Source organism: Pelecanus crispus, chromosome 31 (assembly GCF_030463565.1).
Source record: "Pelecanus crispus isolate bPelCri1 chromosome 31, bPelCri1.pri, whole genome shotgun sequence".
Classification (NCBI taxonomy): domain Eukaryota; kingdom Metazoa; phylum Chordata; class Aves; order Pelecaniformes; family Pelecanidae; genus Pelecanus; species Pelecanus crispus.
In genome coordinates, this window is record NC_134673.1 from 373861 (window position 1) to 393253 (window position 19393).

The following is a 19393-nucleotide window of genomic DNA, read 5'->3' on the forward strand; positions in this document are numbered from 1 at the left end:
TCAGGTACATGTCTACTTTTTTTTTTTTTTTTTAACAGAAGGTGAGAAGAGGCACAGAAATTCTTTAAGGCTTGAAGGGAAATCCTAAGAGGGCCATGAGGTTCAGTCTGCCTAACTTATGAGAGGGCAAGCTATGTGAGGACTTCACTGCAGTAACTGAACACTTCTTGGGGGGAGGGTACTGGCTACTCAAGGCTGTCCAAGCCCATACAGCAAGAGACAAATGTTACATATTATATCTTTACCATCAGCACAAGACAGCTTTTATGGATTAGAGGCAGTATCAGCAGGAGAGGATGAACTGGAATGGAAACTGTATCACCTATTGGGCAGGGAAGGCATGCTACTGTGAGATGTTGCAAGGATTCAAGTTGCCTTCAAGTGGCCAACGGTGTTCTCCAAATATTCCCTCCACCCCTCAGAAAAGATGCCTGGAAACTTGTCTTGTGGCAGGAATTGTGGCCAGTGGGACCGTGTGCAGGCATCCACAGAGGTACCCAAATTAGACACAAAATCACCCAAAGCTCCTTGTACAGCCATGGGAGCGAGAGTCATCTGAGGTGAGTCAGAGGGTTCTCTCTCTGAAGAGAGAGATTCAGGGAGATTCTCTCTCTTCATTAACTGAATAGGTTCCCAGGGCAAAGACGGCCCTGATTTAGGCACGTCAGTTGGGTGCTTGCATTTGAGTCTGACAGATCTGAGTCTCAGTTGTTTGCTTCTGTATTGCATGCTCTTTGGACTTCAGAAATCACTTTATTTTGGGTTAAATGAATGCCATACTCATGTTGGCTGGCAATAGCACCTCTCTTCTCCAGTCAGGAACATTTGTGAGGTTTAGATCCCACCTGGAAGGAAATGTATGCAATCCAGACCTGTAAAAGCAGCTTGCTTTAGCCTGACAAGCCACTGAAAGTTACTAGCGTGCATATAATATTTAGTGATAATTAAAAAATGCAAATAGGAAAAATGTGCTGCCACATGGAGAGAGGGGAATCATCCCTTAAAACACCAAGCTCCAACTCCACACCTCCAATGTCACCCTGTGGTACTTGCCTAAGACAAGGAGGTTAGACTGGGAAAGGACAGAGGCATGAGCCCTAACATCCAGCCTAGAAGCTTAGTATCGACTAATGCCTGGTAGGACAGGACATGGATGAAGGTTACCTGAGCATACGATGCCTGCATCTTCTCCATGATTACAGTTATGGACTCCCCACAGCCTCGCTGCACACTCAGAAAGGGTTGACTCCCTACTGGAGCATTTCACATCGTCCAACCAGATATGGCCAAAACCTTGCCCAAAACAAGCTGAACCTGGGGCAGACATGGCCGTCCCACAGCTTAGCTTCTGGCACACCACTGCAGCATCGCTCAAGTCCCAGCTGTCATCACAGATTGTCCCCCACTGTTGGCTGTGAAGCACCTCAACTCTCCCGGCACGAGTGGGGCCATTCACCAGCCGGAGACGAGGCACTTCTAGAGAACCTGCACAAAAAGCAACCAATAAAGATAAATGCACACAAATACACTGCACCTGAACCCTGCTGACACAGTGTAGGGGGCGAGTGCCAAGCAGGGTGTCCCATGGATGAAAACTGGATGGCTAAAGAGGACATTTTGTGTGTCCATTCAGGGTTACCCCAAAGTCTGTGTGGCTCTGCACTGCCCACAGACTGGCAGAACTGTCCCAGTTAGGACTGGGAGTGGTATTTCAGTCTCCCTGCCAGTAAGACATGCTAATGCATCCCTTCCAAGCAGGCATGTTTCAGATAGTTTGTTTGAATCGCTGCCAACGCTATAGTGACACAGGACCCTGTGCCTACTCTGTATAAATAGCAATCTGCTGGGCTGAGCTTTGAAATAAAAATATAATGTTATCTACAGACACAACCTGTACAACAGGAGCACTTCAGGAGCCTCCAATTAGGTGTCTTTTCTCATTTCTGATGTGCTGGGGCATCCTTGCCATCCTCCAGCTGTCATGTCAGAAGGGTGTGGGTCTCATGGCTCCAGGCTCATATCAGCCAGCCCCACATAGATGTCTGCATACTGTTAGGTGTCTTATATAGTGTTAGGTACCTATGTCTGGGAACATGATGCATGCCCAAATAAACTGAGTCACATATGTGAAGCTTCATAGCATCCATCAGTGAACAGACTGGCCAATGCCCATCTTCCTGAAACTTTCTTTTGGCCTTACACATTTCACTCCAGTTACTGCAATATTCACTGTATGTATGCCAGATAATTTGCTAGAGGAATGGCAATGTATATTAATAGACACTTAATCTTCCTTGAAAATTCTCATGGCTGGTAAAGCCAGCTGAATTGGACAATAAATAGTCTTAAAAAGCATCAGCCAACCCTTTCCTGCACTGAAGCAGTGTACCAAATAGAACCAGTCAAAAGGAGAGGTTAAAATAATTTTTTTTAACAAAGGATCTGCCCTGCCCATAGGTGAGAACCCAGCACTGGGTGGCAGCATTTCAACCAGCTCAGCTGCAGGCATGTACTCCTCTTGATGTAGGGAGAGATGACTCCTCTTGAAAGAGCATTGAGTTCTCCTGAAGTTTCCCAAAGCTCTTCATGAAAGGAAGGAGGGACTCCAGGAGATCTCTGCTAGCTTCTCACTCTGACATCTCAGAAATGTAGACAAGAATGGCTAAAAGTTGAGAAAACAGGATGCCTGATTTTAAAGAAAATATTGGGATTGTTTAGGATTGCCCTGAAAGACTATTAGACTAGGTTTTCAAGCCTGGATAAAAGTCTGCTGGTCTGACCTCATAGCTGACCTCACTGTGAGCAGGAGACTGGTGTAGAGACGTCCTGTAGTCCCTTCAACCTGAATTGTCCTACGAGCCTTGCTTTAACAAAGCAAGAGGTTTCTTCAGGACTGCAGATTGCAAGAGAGACTGAAGAGAAAACTGAAAAAGCACTTAGATACAAGCACTGCAAAGACACATTCAGTGGTTTCAGGTTTCTAAAATTCTCTATGAATCCTGAAATGGGACATTTTATTGCTGGTCATGATAGAATGAAATGGACTTCCCAATCAGCCAGAGACCACGACTTGCTGACAACACTACTTAGTTCTACCTGTGATCTTCATGTAAAAGTGTAGACTCGGGGTGGCTTTGTCTATATGACACAACAAGCCTGTACCTCAGCAGGAATGGGCAATTTCCAGGGCCTGTCCAGCCCTGGAAAAGTCTTGGAGCCTTCAGGAGCTGAGGATACAAACCTTGATACAGCTATCAGCCTGAGGCTTGCTAATGGTAACTCCATACTTCTGGATCTGCTTCCAGTGGTGACCAGGGTCATGAGCATTGCATAAATTACACAAGAATAGGTTTATGATTAAGAGCACACACTAGAAGCAGCATGAGAAGACCTTCCACCAAGGATGAAAATCTTTCCTCTATGTTTTCCAACAGCATTGAGACTGAGACACAGAGAGGGCTTACCTGAGCACACCACACCAGCATCTTCTCCATGCTTGCAGTTATGGGACCCCCAAGACTGGGCCCTACACTCAGAGAGGGCAGCTTCATTCATTCCCTGAGCAATTCACATCATCCAGCCAGATGGGGTCAGGCCCTTGCCCAAAATGAGCTGAACTCAGGGCTGACAGTGCTGCCCCGCAGCCCAGCTGCCTGCACACAACACTGGCTTCAGCTGTATCCCATGATCATCACACATGGTTCCCCACTGCTGCTCATGGAACACCTCAACTCTGCCAGCACAATGATTCAGACCATTCACGAGCCGGATGGGAGCTGGTTCTGCAACACCTGGACCAAAACACAATTGCAAAGTGTTTGAGGAGCTTTGCATGCTTCAGAGCTCTGTGGAGAGGGCAAAAACACCTCACAGGGGTCTTGTGCCAAAAAAAGTTGTGGTCATGGATGTTGATCACCAGATCATGTGAGCTTTGTTACCTCGATGAGCCAATTTGTACCTTCAGCAGATTACTACCGGAGAGAGCTTCAAGGAGCTGAACTCAGGGCCTGAACTCTTGGCTCAGGGCCCCAGGGTAAGCTGCAGATGCTGCCAGGGCCATCACTGGCTACACAACGCTCCCATTTTCTGCAACGGTCAAGGATGGCCAGGGCACCCTGTCCCCCTTGGTTTTCTTCCCCAAATCACCTTCCCAGGAATATTCCCCAGCCACTGTGGCACAGGTCTCTCTGTCATGATGCTGTGCCACTGTGATTTAGAGTGGAGAGTGCCCTTTACCTCATTACTCAACACAACCCTCCCGCACATCACCCCACAGCACCTGGGCCTGCCTTCTCCCCGCTTGGCCCATATGCAGATGGGATTTTAGCTACCTAAATACACATGCCTGTTTTGGGAGCCAGTTTATTCTGCCTGGTTTCCAGCTGCTGCTCCAGAGGAGCACCGGGTCTTTCCTCATATTCCTCAGCACTGTGCAGGTGTCTTGGATCCCCTATGGAATCTAAAATACCACTGGATTCACTCCTCCTGTATCTCATTTAAAAGCAACATCATGGTAAAACGTGTGCCCCAGGGCCACAGACAACTCTTCCTGAAACATAGCCCCCATTGCATCCCACATTACATTGCATAACAGTACCTGAGCACTCCACACCAGCATCTTCTCCATGGTTACAGTTGTGGTCTCCCCAAGACCATGCCCAGCAATCAGTGAGGATGGTTTCAGCCCCTGCACAGTTCACATCATCCAGCCAAATGTGGCCAGTTCCTCGTCCAAACTGAGCAGAGCCAGGGGCTGAAACCACTGTGCCACAGCCCAGCTGCCTGCACACCACTTGAGCATCTGTCAGTTCCCAGCTGTCATCACAGACGGTCCCCCACTGCTGCTCATGAAACACCTCAACTGTCCTGGAGCAGAAATTCAAACCACTCACCAGTCGAATCGGGGCTGGTTCTGGAACACCTGAACCAAAAAGGTAAGACCAGGTAAGTTTTATTCTGGCAAACGTGTTCCTGCTAGCCACGTCAGCAAAAGCAGCGTGTATCCATTGGCTTAGTACAACCTACATGGACAAGCATGGAGAAAGAAAGTTCAAGGAGGTTGTTTTCCCAAGAGTCAAGGAAAGGTGCTGTCCAAACCCAAGGACTTCTTTCCCTCTCTGTCTTTGACTAGAAAGATACCTGTGCCCAGACAGCAAACATGGGTAACTTTACTGACCAAGGGAAAGGACTTTAGCAGGAGAGAACTCTTCAGGAGAACAGTGAGAAAGCTGGGTATGATTCATGTTGGCAGGACTTGGAGCCCTTAAGCATAAACTTCCAGGGACCAATTGGCTTTCCTGAGCTTTGGTACCTGGTGCCATCTGAGATGCCCAGGGAATCCCAAACAACCCAATGGAGTTAGCAGACTTGATGCAGGACTCGAGGGAGATTGGTGCCCTTCTGGATCTGCAATTAGAGACTGGGTAAGATATAGTGGGACATCTCAGATGACACTAGACACCTATGTTTAGGCAACTGAACCCACTTTTACAATTCTGCTGAGGACCCTTGGTACCCTTTATAGTCAATGGAAGGAAATGAGCACTGTTGGGTTGCAACTTCTTTAATGTGCTTTGGGCATCTGCACCAGGATGGGCCAAATCCAGCCATTGACTACACTGACTCAGTCCTCACTGGCTGCAAAGGGACAGCAGGATGTTTAATTCAGAGACAGGCATGTGTGTTTAGTCAGTGAATCCACAGGGTGTTTTCAAGATGTGGACAAGTAACCAGAGGAAAGCAGTTTATCTCCTGCAAGGGCAAGCCAAAGGTTCTGCTGGGAGGCTGTGATGGTGTCCTGGTTTTGGCTGGGATAGAGTTAATTTTCTTCCTAGTAGCGGGCATAGTGCTGTGGTTTGGATTTAGTAGGAGAAGAATATTGATCACACACTGATGGTTTAGTTGTTGCTCAGTACTGCTTATGCCAGTCAAGGACTTCTCAGCTTCCCATGCTCTGCCAGGCACACAAGAAACTGGGAGGGGGCACAGCCAGAAGAGTTGATCCAAACTGACCCAAGGGCCATTCCATACCATGTGACGTCATGGGCAATATAGAAACTGGGGGGGGTTGGCCGGGGAGCAGCGATCGCTGCTCGGGAACTGTCTGGGTATTGGTTGGCAGGTGGTGAGCAATTACATTGTGCATCACTTGCTTTGTATATTATTATTATTATTGTCATTATTATTATATTGTTATTATTATTATATTGTTATTATTATCATTACTATTTTACTTTATTTCAATTATTAAACTGTTCTTCTCTCAAGCCAGGAGTGTTTCTCACTCTTACTCCTCCGATTCTCTCCCCCATCCCACCGGGGCAGGGGGAGTGAGCGAGCGGCTGCGTGGTGCTGAGTTGCTGGCTGGGGCTAAACCACGACAGTCCTTTTTGTTGCCCAACGTGGGGCACGAAGGGTTTGAGATAACAACAGATTAACCAGAGTGTGTTAAGGAATCCGTTAACAGTTGCCGGTCACAATATTAGTTCATCTGATCTGCACCATGCTCCTTTTTTTGCTGTACATGTTAAAGATCGGTGTTGGTTTTTGCAGTTTGTTGTGCTCTGCAGTGATTAGTGATGTTTTGCCTGGGAGATTTGTTATTAAAACACTGACCTTGAGCACTATTTGGTATCTTGGGTTTGTACTGAAGCCATGACTGTACTTCAGGTATCACCTTATGGAGAGGATTAGCAATTATACCTCTTCCTCTGAGAGGTTTTTTGTGGAGGAAATACAGAATGGCACCTTCGCTACCTTCTTGTATGAAGTTTCCTCCTTCATTACAATAACTTTTCAGTATCTTGAATATCCTTGGGTAGTCAAGATACATCTATTGCTATTTCTTGGGAATACTGTTTCGGTTTTGATGAAGGTCAGTAAGCAATTTAAGAATATCATCCAGAGATCTGCCCCAAGGCTGCAGAGTTATGAGTGGCAAGGTGTGGGGGATAGTATGGGCAAGTACCTAGGGCAGTGGGCAGCTCCAGTGTTTTGGAACTTCACCCCTGAACAAGTGCAGAATCCTGAGGAACTAGTAAAGTATTTGGAAAAGGTATGTTGTCACCCTGGCAACTCCAGAGAGACACAAATTCTTGCAACATGCTGGGGACTGGCCCATGCCTATCGAGCCGTGGTCAACACTATTCAGAACCCTCAAGGGAAAGAGAAGGTGTAGGAATCTGATGACAACAGGCACCACGGCCACTCCAACCACAGCCACAGGCACTGCGACTACTCCAACCCCAGTAACAGGCACTGTGGCTAAACCAGAGAACCAACCTGCGCCGGTATCAGTTGCCCCTATACAGAAGAAAAAAAACACAAGAAAATCAGCTTGTTTAGTAAGGGATGAAGATGAACCAGGGCATCACGAGAACCAGAGGAGGAAGAACCCATAAATGAGATGGTAACCACCCGATCCCTATCCCTGAGTGAGCTGCGAGATATGCGAAAGGATTTCAGTCGTCATCCAGGAGAGCACATCATCACCTGGCTGCTCCGATGCTGGGATAACGGGGCCAGTAGCCTGCATTTAGAGGGTAAGGAAGCCAAGCAGCTGGGATCCCTTTCCAGGGAAGGGGGCATTGACAAAGCAATTGGAAGAGGGGCAAAAACGCTCAGCCTCTGGAGGCGACTTCTGTCAAGCGTGAAGGAAAGGTATCCCTTCAAGGAGGATGTTTTATACCACCCAAGCAAATGGACCACCGTAGAGAAAGGTATCCAGTACCTGAGGGAATTAAGCCTGCTGGAGGTGATTTATAGTGACCTGAATGATAAGCAGTTCCCCAAAGATCCAGATGAAGTCAGGTGCACACGACCCATGTGGAGGAAGGTGGTACAGAGTGCACCAGCATCGTATGCCAACTCATTGGCAATACTGGCCTGGAAAGATGATGGGGCACCAAAGGTGGATGAAGTGGCTAGACAACTCTGGGAATATGAAGAAAGTACCTCTTCCTCCCTATGGGCCTGTGTCTGGGCTGTGGAAAAACTGTCCCGAGAATTCCAACAACTCAGAGAGGATCTGTCCTACTCCCCACCTGCACGGACCAGTGTCTCAGCCATTAGGAGTCAACATCCTTATGCTCAAGAGAGAGGATATAGAGGATACACACCACGGGGCACACTGTGGTTTTACCTGCGTGACCATGGAGAGGACATGAGGAAGTGGGATGGAAAACCCACCTCAACCCTAGAGGCACGGGGGTATGAGTTACAAGGAAAAACTTTTGCAAAAGGCGGTTCTCCCAGGAAAATTGCAGCTCCAGTTTCCAGTGAGCAGTTCCCCAGACAGAGTAAGAGGGCTAATTTTACTTCCGACCTTAATCAAGGGACTTTTGATTCACATTTACAGGAAGTGAACAGCGAATACTGTGACCAGAGTTAGAGGGGCCCTGCCTCCAGCCAGGTGGAGGAAAGGGACAACTGGGTTTACTGGACTGTGTGGATTCGATGGTCTGGCACATCACACCCACAGGAGTAGAAGGCTCCAGTGGACACCGGTGCACAGTGCACGCTAATGCCATCAAGCTATAGAGGGGCAGAACCCATTTGTATTTCTGGAGTGACAGGGGGATCCCAACAGCTCACTGTACTGGAGGCTGAAGTGAGCCTAACTGGGAATGAGTGGCAGAAGCACCCCATTGTGACTGGCCCAGATGCTCCGTGCATCCTTGGCATAGATTACCTCAGGAGAGGGTATTTCAAGGACCCAAAAGGATACCGGTGGGCTTTTGGTATAGCTGCCTTGGAGACAGAGGAAATTAAACAGCTGTCCACCTTGCGCAGTCTCTCAGAGGACCCTTCTGTTGTGGAGTTGCTGAGGGTCGAAGAACAACTGGTGCCGATCGCTACGACAACAGTGCACCAGCAGCAATATCGCACCAATCAAGACTCCCTGCTTCCTATCCATAACCTGATTCGTCAACTGGAGAGCCAGGGAGTGATCAGCAAGACTCGTTCACCCTTTAACAGTCCCACATGGCCAGTGCGAAAGTCTAATGGGGAGTGGAGACTAACAGTGGAGTATCGTGGCCTGAACAAAGTTACACCGCCGCTGAGTGCTGCCGTGCCAGACATGCTAGAACTTCAATATGAACTGGAGTCAAAGGCAGCCAAGTGGTATGCCACCATTGACATTGCTAATGCGTTTTTCTCCATCCCTTTGGCAGCAGAGTGCAGGCCCCAGTTTGCTTTTACCTGGAGGGGTGTTCAGTACACCTGGAACCGACTGCCCCAGGGGTGGAAGCACAGCCCCACCATTTGCCATGGACTGATCCAGACAGCACTGGAACAGGGTGAAGCTCCAGAACATCTGCAGTACATTGATGACATCATTGTGTGGGGCAATACAGCAGAAGAAGTTTTTGAGAAGGGAAAGAAAATAGTCCAAATCCTTCTGAAGGCCGCCTTTGCCATCAAACAAAGTAAGGTCAAGGGACCTGCACAGGAGATCCAGTTTTTAGGAATAAAATGGCAAGATGGACGTCGTCAGATCCCAATGGAGGTGATCAACAAAATAACAGCTATGTCCCCACCAACTAGAAAAAAGGAAACACAAGCTTTCTTAGGCGCTGTGGGTTTTTGGAGAATGCATATTCCAAATTACAGCCAGATCGTAAGCCCTCTCTATCAAGTGACCCGGAAGAAGAACGATTTCAAATGGGGCCCTTAGCAACAACAAGCCTTTGAACAAATTAAACGGGAGGTAGTTCATGCAGTAGCCCTTGGGCCAGTCCGGGCAGGGCAGGATATTACAAATGTGCTCTACACCGCAGCCGGGGAGAATGGCCCTACCTGGAGCCTCTGGCAGAAAGCACCAGGGGAGACTCGAGGTTGACCCCGAGGGTTTTGGAGTTGGGCATACAGAGGAGCCAAAGCCCTCTTTACTCCAACTTAGAAAGAGATATTGGCAGCGTATGAAGGGGTTTGAGCTGCTTGGGAAGTGGTTGGTACTGAAGCACAGCTCCTGCTGGCACCCCGACTGCCGGTGCTGGGCTGGATGTTCAAAGGGAGGGTGCCCTCTACACATCATGCAACTGATGCTACGTGGAGTAAGTGGGTTGCATTGATCACACAACGGGCTTGAATAGGAAACCCCAGTCGCCCAGAAATCTTGGAAGTGATCATGGACTGGCCAGAAGGAAAAAACATTAGAATATCACCACAGGAGGCGGTGACACGTGCTGAAGAGGCCCCACTGTATAATAAATTGCCAGAAAATGAAAAGCAATGTGCCCTGTTCACTGATGGGTCCTGTCGTCTTGTGGGAAAGCATCGGAGGTGGAACGCTGCTGTATGGAGTCCTATACGACAAGTTGCAGAAGCTGCTGAAGGAGAAGGGGAGTCGAGTCAGTTTGCAGAGGTGAAAGCCATCCAGCTGGCTTTAGAGATTGCTAAATGAGAAAAGTGGCCAGTCCTTTATCTCTATACTGATACATGGATGGTGGCAAAGGCCCTGTGGGGGTGGCTGCAGCAATGGAAGCAGAGCAACTGGCAATGCGGAGGCAAACCCATCTGGGCTGCCGCATTATGACAAGGTATTGCTGCCCAGGTAGAGAACCTGGTTGTAAAAGTTCGTCATGTAGATGCTCACATACCCAAGAGTCGGGCCACTGAAGAACATCAAAACAACCAGCAGGTGGGTCAGGCTGCTGAGATTGAAGTGGCTCAGGTGGATCTGGACTGGCAACAGAAGGGTGAATTATTTATAGCTGGGTGGGCCCATGACGCCTCAGGCCATCAAGGAAGGGATGCAACATATAGATGGGCTCGTGACCGAGGGGTGGACTTAACTATGGACAGTATTGCACAGGTTATTCATGAGCGTGAAACATGCACTGCAATCAAGCAAGCCAAGCAGTTCAAGCCCCTCGGGTACAGTGAACGATGGCTAAAATATAAATATGGGGAGGCCTGGCAGATTGATTCTATCACACTCCCACAGACCCGCCAAGGCAAGCGCCGTGTGCTCACCATGGTGGAAGCAACCACCGGATGGCTGGAAACATATCCCGTGCCCCATGCCACTGCCTGGAACACCATCCTGGGCCTTGAAAAGCAAGTCCTGTGGCGACATGGCACCCCAGAAAGAATCGAGCCAGACAACGGGACTCATTTCCAAAACAACCTCCTAGACACCTGGGCCAAAGAGCACGGCACTGAGCGGCTGTATCACATCCCCTGTCATGCACCAGCCTCCGGGAAAATCGAGCGATACAATGGGCTGTTAAAGACTCCCCTGAGAGCAATGGGTGGTGGGACATTCAAACATTGGGATACGCATTTAGCTAAAGCCACCTGGTTAGTCAACACCAGGGGATCTGCCAATCGAGCTGGCCCTGCCCAATCAAAACTTCTACGTACTGTAGAAGGAGATAAAGTTCCTGTAGTGCACATAAAAAATATGCTGGGGAAGACAGTCTGGGTGACCTCCCCCTCAGGCAAAGGCAGACCCATTTGTGGGATTGCTTTTGCTCAAGAACCTGGGTGCACTTGGTGGGGGATGCGAAAGGATGGGGAAGTCCAATGTGTACCTCAAAGGAATTTGATTTTGGGTGAAAATAGTCAACGAACTGAATTGTATTATATTAATTGCTATATAATACTGTATGTTATCTCTTAACTCTATGTTAATATAGTAATAATGTTAATATAATAATATAGTAGGTTAATATATAGCCAGAATAGTTGATCCAAACTGCCCCAAGGGCTATTCCATACCATGTGACGTCATGCTCAGTATAGAAACTGGGGGGGGGGGGGTTGGCCATGGAGCAGCGATCACTGCTCGGGAACTGTCTGGGTATCGGTCGGTGGGTGGTGAGCAATTGCATTGTGCATCACTTGCTTTGATTATTATTATTATTATTTTATTGTTACTATTATCATTACTATTTTACTTTATTTCAATTATTAAACTGTTCTTAACCCAGGAGTGTTTCTCACTCTTACTCCTCCGATTCTCTCCCCCATCCCACCAGGCCAGGGGGAGTGAGCGAGCGGCTGCATGGTGCTGAGCTGCTGGGGCTGAACCACGACAGATGGATGCACTTGACTCCTAGCTGTACTTTGATTCAGGCTGCCTAAGAAGCAACAGGCCTCATGTCCTTGTGGTGAACTTGTGAGCTGGAAAGCCCCTGGCTCACATACAAGGAAGTGAAGGTGCCTTGAAAAAATATTCCAAAAGGTGGTTTCAAAACCCCAAAATGCAAGGTAACCAAAGTACAGAACAGGATACCAGAGCTAAAACAAAGACTTCTATCTTGTCTATACTATTGACTAGCAGCCAACTACTTCACTCTATAAACGTTACCATCAGGGTGGGCCCAATTTGAGCTCTCCCTGAACTGCAGCTGGACTGCGTGCCAGGTGACTCTCCCCTTGAGCGGGGCCTCCTCCCAAGGTTTGAGATTCCTTACCTGAAACTAAGAGATCCTTCCTTACCTAAGGCAGGGAGATCCCTTACCTGTGACAGTTTCTTGGGAAATGACGGATAGCACATTGAATTAATACTAATGAAACATTACTAATCCATGTAGCTACTCAATATTATTATAAACATTGTATGGATAATTCCCTTAGACATAAACCATTGTGCAAGTCTGAGACTAAGACTGGGCCCAGCCACACGTAGCCTCCAGAAGGAGTTTAGGAAGCAAGGGGTCCACTCTGAACACTGTGACTCAGTGGGAGGGTCCTCCTTCCTCTTTGTGTCTCATTCTAACTCAATCCTAACTCGATTTTCCTTTGTATGTTTCTTCCATGCAGTAATTAATAAGGTGAACCTTGCCATCAAACTCATTGAATCTTGTCAAAACACTGTTAAACTTTGTTAAATTCCATCAAACATATTGAACTTATTTTACCTCAATAAAACATATTGCTTCTTCTCTCTTTTGAGTGAGGTGCATTCCATTCATCTGCGACAGAGGTAAAATGGTCATATAGAGGATGAAGACGAATGAATTAAGTGACAAGTCTTCACAAACGGATTTAAGGGATATAAAGGATTGAGAGTGACACTCTGCGGTGTCATGCTGTTCTGAGAAAGGCACCGACATGTGTAAATGGGAGTGCTGACTACAAGGTATGCAAACCAAGCCTGCAGAGCTGCTCAGCACTGGCAAAGCCTCAGCTGGCATGACAGGTGGAAAGAAATATGCCCAACAGTTAAGGAGAAACCAGAGAAGAATGACAGGAATGAGAAGAGGCTTAAAAATGTGTCTCGAGGGAAATGGGAAGAGGCCGAGGAAATGGAAAAGGGACATAACAGTATGGTAGATGCAAAGAATAAATGGTAGCATTGCGCACTGCAAAGAGACAAGAGGCTGTAGAATAAGTTCCAGGTAATGGTAGTGAGCTCAGGGTTTCCTTCTAGTGGCAACAAAGTGCAGTGCTGCAATACAGGAAGTTTGTCTCAACTGTGGAGGTTTCAGAGAAGACACTGGAAAAACATTGGTGAAACAAGGTTTCATGAAGATGGTTCTAACAAGTGAGGGAGGAGGACAGGTAGATTAAGTGGATTTCTGCAAGTTTTTTTAATATTCTTGCCTGGAAGAGAAAAGAGAGAGAAAAATGGAGAGTGTATCTTCATATTTCAAGTGTGATATGTTCATTGGGGTTGTCACTGGCTGCAGTAGAAGAGTCCAAGTGACTCTACACCCTCTGTAACAGGATGAATCACACCAGTCCTGCAATGCCACCAGGTTTACTGGTACCTCACGTGGGAAAGAGTCGTAAATTTAAATTCTTCTGCACAGCCAGCAGCGGGCTGGACTGCAGCATCACAGCATCGTGATGAGCTTTTGAATAGGAAGCAGGGAGGAACAGAGATGATTTACCCACATCCTTGTTTAAAGCACTTCCTCTGCACAGTACTATGGTTTTAGAGTCATAAGATGGGAAGAGGGTACCCTATGGCATTTCAAACATCCCTGCACATACCCCAAAAGTTGAACAGCTGGTGACACACATGAGACTTACCCAAGCACAGAACACCAGCATCTTCTCCATGCCTGCAGTTATGGACTCCCCACAGAGTGGTCTCACATTTGGAGAGGGCAGTTTCAGTCCCTGTGCAGTTCACGTCATCCAACCAGATAGGGCCAGATCCTTCTCCAAAATAAGCAGAGACCAGAGTGGATAGTGCTTTCCCACAGCCCAGCTGTCGGCAAACGACTTCAGCATCACTTATATCCCAGCTGTCATCACATACTGTTCCCCACTGCTGGCCATAAAAGACTTCAACTCTCCCACTGCAATGATTTGGTCCGTCCATCAACCACAGTGGAGCTATTCTTGTATATCTGAAGAAAAAAACAAGGTCACGAATATACATTATGTTGCCATTTGCATGATTAAAAATAATATAGAATGTATGTGAGCTTAGTGACATCCAGGATGCATTTATCAAGTTGCATAATGTTGGGATATCTTTCCTAGTTCTTGTATTCAGAGATAAGTGGACAACAGACAGTGTACTGTATTCTGCAGAATATAAGTTAGAAATCCAAGCCAAGGAAAGCGCACAGCTTCTATTTGCAGAAACAGCTACACACGCACCAAAAAACCCCCGGGTAATTTGTAACAGGTCTCCACTATGATGAAAGAGAGCTCACAGGCCAGATTCAGGACCCTTCAAGACAGATCTTGCTGCTGAGGTGGTACTTGAATACCCCTCTTGGAAACAGAAAATGTTCCCTGTCATACAGATGGACACAGAGAGGGGTTACCTGAGCACACCACACCGGCATCTTCTCCATGCTTGCAGTTATGGGACCCCCAAGACTGGGCCCTACACTCAGAGAGGGCAGCTTCATTCATTCCCTGAGCAATTCACATCATCCAGCCAGATGGGGTCAGGCCCTTGCCCAAAATGAGCTGAACTCAGGGCTGACAGTGCTGCCCCGCAGCCCAGCTGCCTGCACACAACACTGGCTTCAGCTGTATCCCAACCATCATCACACACAGTTCCCCACTGCTGCTCATGGAACACCTCAACTCTGCCGGTGCAACGATTTGGACCATTCACGAGCCGGATGGGAGCTGGTTCTGCAACACCTGGACCAAAACACAATTGCAAAGCGTTTGAGGAGCTTTGCATGCTTCAGAGCTCTGTGGAGAGGGCAAAACCCCTCCTTGCAGGGGTCTGGAAGCCAACAGGGCTTGGGTCCATGATGTGTAAAGTGGCACTAGATGCCTATGGCCTCACAGCTTGATCCCACATCCTTGGCTGGAGCTTTTGCAATAAATCAGTCACCTGCAGGGTGATTGTAGATGACCACCCAGCTTACTTCCCTAACAGCGGAGCACCAAAATGGGGAGGAGGGAACAGAGCACTGGTGGAAACTCTGCATTTGAGACTGCTGAGTCCCCACTTGTGAGACTCTACAAGCCTGGCCATCAGGACTGGCCAACAAAGTCATCAGTACCCCAGTCCCCACCAGAAGTCCAGGGCCACTGGCACCCTTCCTACAAATACAGGCCATCCCTCGTACCCCAGACTTCATGACATGCATTAGTGGTACCTGAGCACTCCACACCAGCATCCTCTCCGTGGTTACAGTTGTGGTCTCCCCAAGACCGTGCCCAGCAATCAGTGAGGATGGTTTCAGCCCCTGCACAGTTCACATCATCCAGTTCAGTTCCTCGTCCAAACTGAGCAGAGCCAGGGGCTGAGACCACTGTGCCACAGCCCAGCTGCCTGCACACCACTTGAGCATCTGTCAGTTCCCAGCTGTCATCACAGACGGTCCCCCACTGCTGCTCATGAAACCTCGACTCTCCCAGAGCATTGGCTTGAACCATTCACCAGCTGGACTGGAAGCAGCTCAGCAAATCCTATGTTGAGAAAGAATGAAGACCTCAGTTATCTGTTGTATTTTGGTCTGTGTTGATAGGATAGAGCATTGTGCTGCTCACTCCTGGATTGCATCGGTCTGGCAAAGACAGACATTGCTCACTTTTTCATATCAGCTCAGCAGACCCTTGCAGCAATTTCAGTCCCTTAGTGGTGGTCTTCAGCTGACCTCTCTTGTTGACTAGCCCCTACTAAAATCAGCCAGCTCCGTTTGAACATTCGTCTCACCAGAAGATGACAGTTATGCCTGCAGCCTCTTATTGTGGTGGACCAGACTAGGGGCAGTAGCACTGGGCTGGCCAGCTGAGCTGGGAAGGGACAGGGACCTGTGGACTAACACTGGTCCAGAAGCACCACGTTGCCTTATGGTCTAGGCTGTGTTAAGGAGTCTTAGCATCTGGGATCAGAATTTTGGTAAAGCAGGAAGAGTTGGTTGAGGACTGCTAAGAAGTGTTGAGGTTTTCTAGCTCTGGTGTTAGTGAACATCAGGTATCTGGTTCTGGGGACTGTGAGACAGGCCAGATAAATCTCACTGGAGGTGCCTATTTCCTTCAGGGGTGTGAAGTCAACCCACACTTAGATTTAACATCTGCATTTTTCACATCTACAGTCTGAGATATATACCTCCTCCTCAGACTACGCAACTGCCGATGGGAACTGCTCAGGACTGGCTGGGCAGAGCAGTGGACTGGAAGATGTACAGGCATCCCTGACATGTGGCTTTGTGAATCTGTGTGAAGGAAGAGGAACAAGAGAAAGAAGAGAGAGACCCAGAGCTGGCAGCCATGGGTGGACTGGGCAGTAGCTGACTTAATCAGCAAGAAGGTCCTTCCTACTTCACATTCTACACTATATACTGTTGCACTATAAGAAGTGCAAAATTACTGTGTTGAAGAGTAGCTGAGCTGAGAAAACACTCCAAAAGGAGTGTTTCCTCTGTCTGCTATAGCAAACTGGCCTCCAGAAGCAATCCATGAAAAAGACTTAAGTGAGAAAAGAGAGGTCAGAATTGTCTATAGGTTTAAACCCATCTTTTTCCGAAGCACTTTTGAAGCACTCTGTGTCACTTTCTTTGGAAGACCTATTTGTGATGAAGGACCTGGGCCTCAGGACCTGTCTGAAAGGATCACCCCAAACAGCTTCTCCCATGACATGCCATGAGTGATGGGTACCTGTACAAACCACGCCAGCATCTTCTCTGTGCCCGCAGTTATGGCTTCCCCAAGGAGTGCTTCTGCATTGGGAGAGAGCAGCTTCTGTCCCTGTGCAGCTGACATCATCAAGCCAAATGGATCCAGATCTTTGCCCAAAGTAAGCCGCATGGGTAGCCGACAAGGCCTTCCCACAGCCCATCTGTGTGCACACCATTTCTGCCTCAGCCAAGTCCCAGTCATCATCACACACCGTTCCCCAGTGCTGGCCATAAAACACCTCGACTCTCCCAGAGCAATGGGTCAATCCACCCACTAATTGAAGCAGGGCAGGTTCTGCAAAGCCTACAGGGGAAAAAAAAGAAAAAAAAAATTCAAGAAAGTATCTGGTGCAGAGTCTGGTGTATCTGTCCTCTTCCTGGCAATGAACATTGCATCTCTCGCAGTTTTTGCCTGGGAAAACATTGCAATAAGAGGCAACACAAGCACTTCCTCCACCATCACAACAGTAGCTGCTCAACAATGGCTTTTACAGACTAAAATATACTTGGGATGGCAGACGGCAAGCCCCAGTCTTGTTTAAATATGGATGTCTAGTGCTTTTAAGATCCTCTAGCCTCTGTCTGCCATTGCAAGGGGTCTCAGGTCTGCTGTGTGTCTTGCTGCCAGCCCCTTATAGGTGTCCCAGGTCCCTTAACACCCACCAGAAGGTGCTAGATACCTAGAGGTGCCAGAATCACTCTCATACTGTCTATCTCTATGCGCTCTCAGTTCCATGCTAATGCTGTTTTTACCTACAAGTCAATGAACAAAATGTGGATTTCTCAATATATTAAGACCCTACAAACTTTGCAAAAGTCTGTATGTGGTTACAGAGGAAAGGCACTAATTAGCACCTTGTTACAGGAAAGACGGGTGGAAACCAACTCTTCTCCTTCCGGTGTGGTCCAAGCAATCAATATATTCATAACTGGCCCACCAGCAAATGCCTCATGGTAAACCAGCTGTGACATATGCTGCCTCTTGCTTGACCAGACAGCTGGTAAACTGGGAAGGAGTTGGTGGCTCTGGGAAGGAGAGGACCTTCTCTCATGAAAGGAGACTTGGAGGTGTACCCTTGGGGCTCCAGTTACATGGGAGGACCTGATACTAATAGACTGGGTGGGACAATGCAGGTGAAGGGAAGAACCTCACTTAATGCAAGAGTTTTGGGGGAACTTCAGAAGGAACTATGTCTACTGGCATGAGGGTGGGATGGCAGGGCTGCCAAAGCCACTGCTCCCTGCAATGAGAGAGGATGCTCTACCCAGGCATCTACTGGCCATGTGCTATAGCATGGGGAGCCCTGCAAATAATTCCTGCAGCACCTCTGTCTTTTACCAGTGGCTCATGTCGTGCTGCGTTTTAATTAAGGAGAAGAGGCAAGACCACTTTAGGGCTTAACAGTATGAATCACTTTTTATCTTACAGTTCTCTTGGTGGTTGAGGTCAGCGCTGCTCCAAAGGGAACAGGGCCTCCTACAGCACCTCCAGCATCTCTCCACACCCCACAAAACCTACTTGTGTCATGTGGAGTGTGATTTACCTGAGCACACAATGCCAGCATCTTCTCCATGTGCACAGTTATGGCTTCCCCAAGGTTTTGCACTGCATTCAGAGAAGGTAGCTTCAGTTCCTTTGCAGGTCACATCATCAAGCCAAATGGGGTCAGGCCCTCACCCAAAGTAAGCTGAGGAAGGAGCAGATAGAGCAGTTCTGCAGCCCAGCTGCCAACATACAACTTCAGCATCAATTATATCCCAGTTGTCATCACAGACAGTTCCCCATTGCTGGCTGTAAAGCACCTCCACTCTCCCAGCACAGTGACTCGAACCATTCACTAATTGCAGCTTAAATGTTTTTTTAATTTCTGCATTAAAAAAAAAAAGAAAAAAAACCAACCAAACAACAACAAAAACAGGATCAGGGATTGCATGTGGAAAGATTGCCTAGAGATCAAAGGCAAGGAAAGATCTCCACTGGCACTGCCCAGGACTTGACAAGGTGAAGGCTGATGAGTATGAAGTTCTGTATCTTCCTTTGTGGTTTCAGAGCTCAGAATCTGAGAGACAAACAGCATAGATTGGGAATCCCTTATGAAATAGGACTGTGCAATTCCCCCTGTGATGTTACTCCAGGGGTGGGGACTGGCCACAGATCAAGACACCCATATATAGACTTGCTGGTGACTTCATGTGAGGTGGGTGTTGAAATTCTAGTTAGTCAATGGCATCTGTGGAGCTGCTCAGCTGGTGAAATACTGGCATTTGATTCTGTTGCCCAAGTAAGTATTCAGCAATTCAGCAGCATATGTGATGCCATAGGTATTCTCCCAGACTCC

At 47.9% G+C, this 19393-nt stretch overlaps 1 protein-coding gene across 1 annotated transcript; it reads right to left on the reverse strand.

Annotated features, from left to right (window-relative positions):
• Positions 1-2852: 2852 nt before the first annotated feature.
• On the reverse strand, positions 2853-18628 carry LOC104033923 (scavenger receptor cysteine-rich domain-containing protein DMBT1-like). Its single transcript, XM_075725479.1, is given in 14 exon segments — positions 2853-2893; positions 3465-3552; positions 3554-3687; positions 3690-3791; positions 4180-4185; positions 4598-4921; positions 8053-8058; positions 13987-14295; positions 14721-14823; positions 14825-15048; positions 15516-15778; positions 15780-15817; positions 17015-17358; positions 18574-18628. Coding segments are annotated over 14 exon segments (2037 nt in total).
• Positions 18629-19393: the final 765 nt, after the last annotated feature.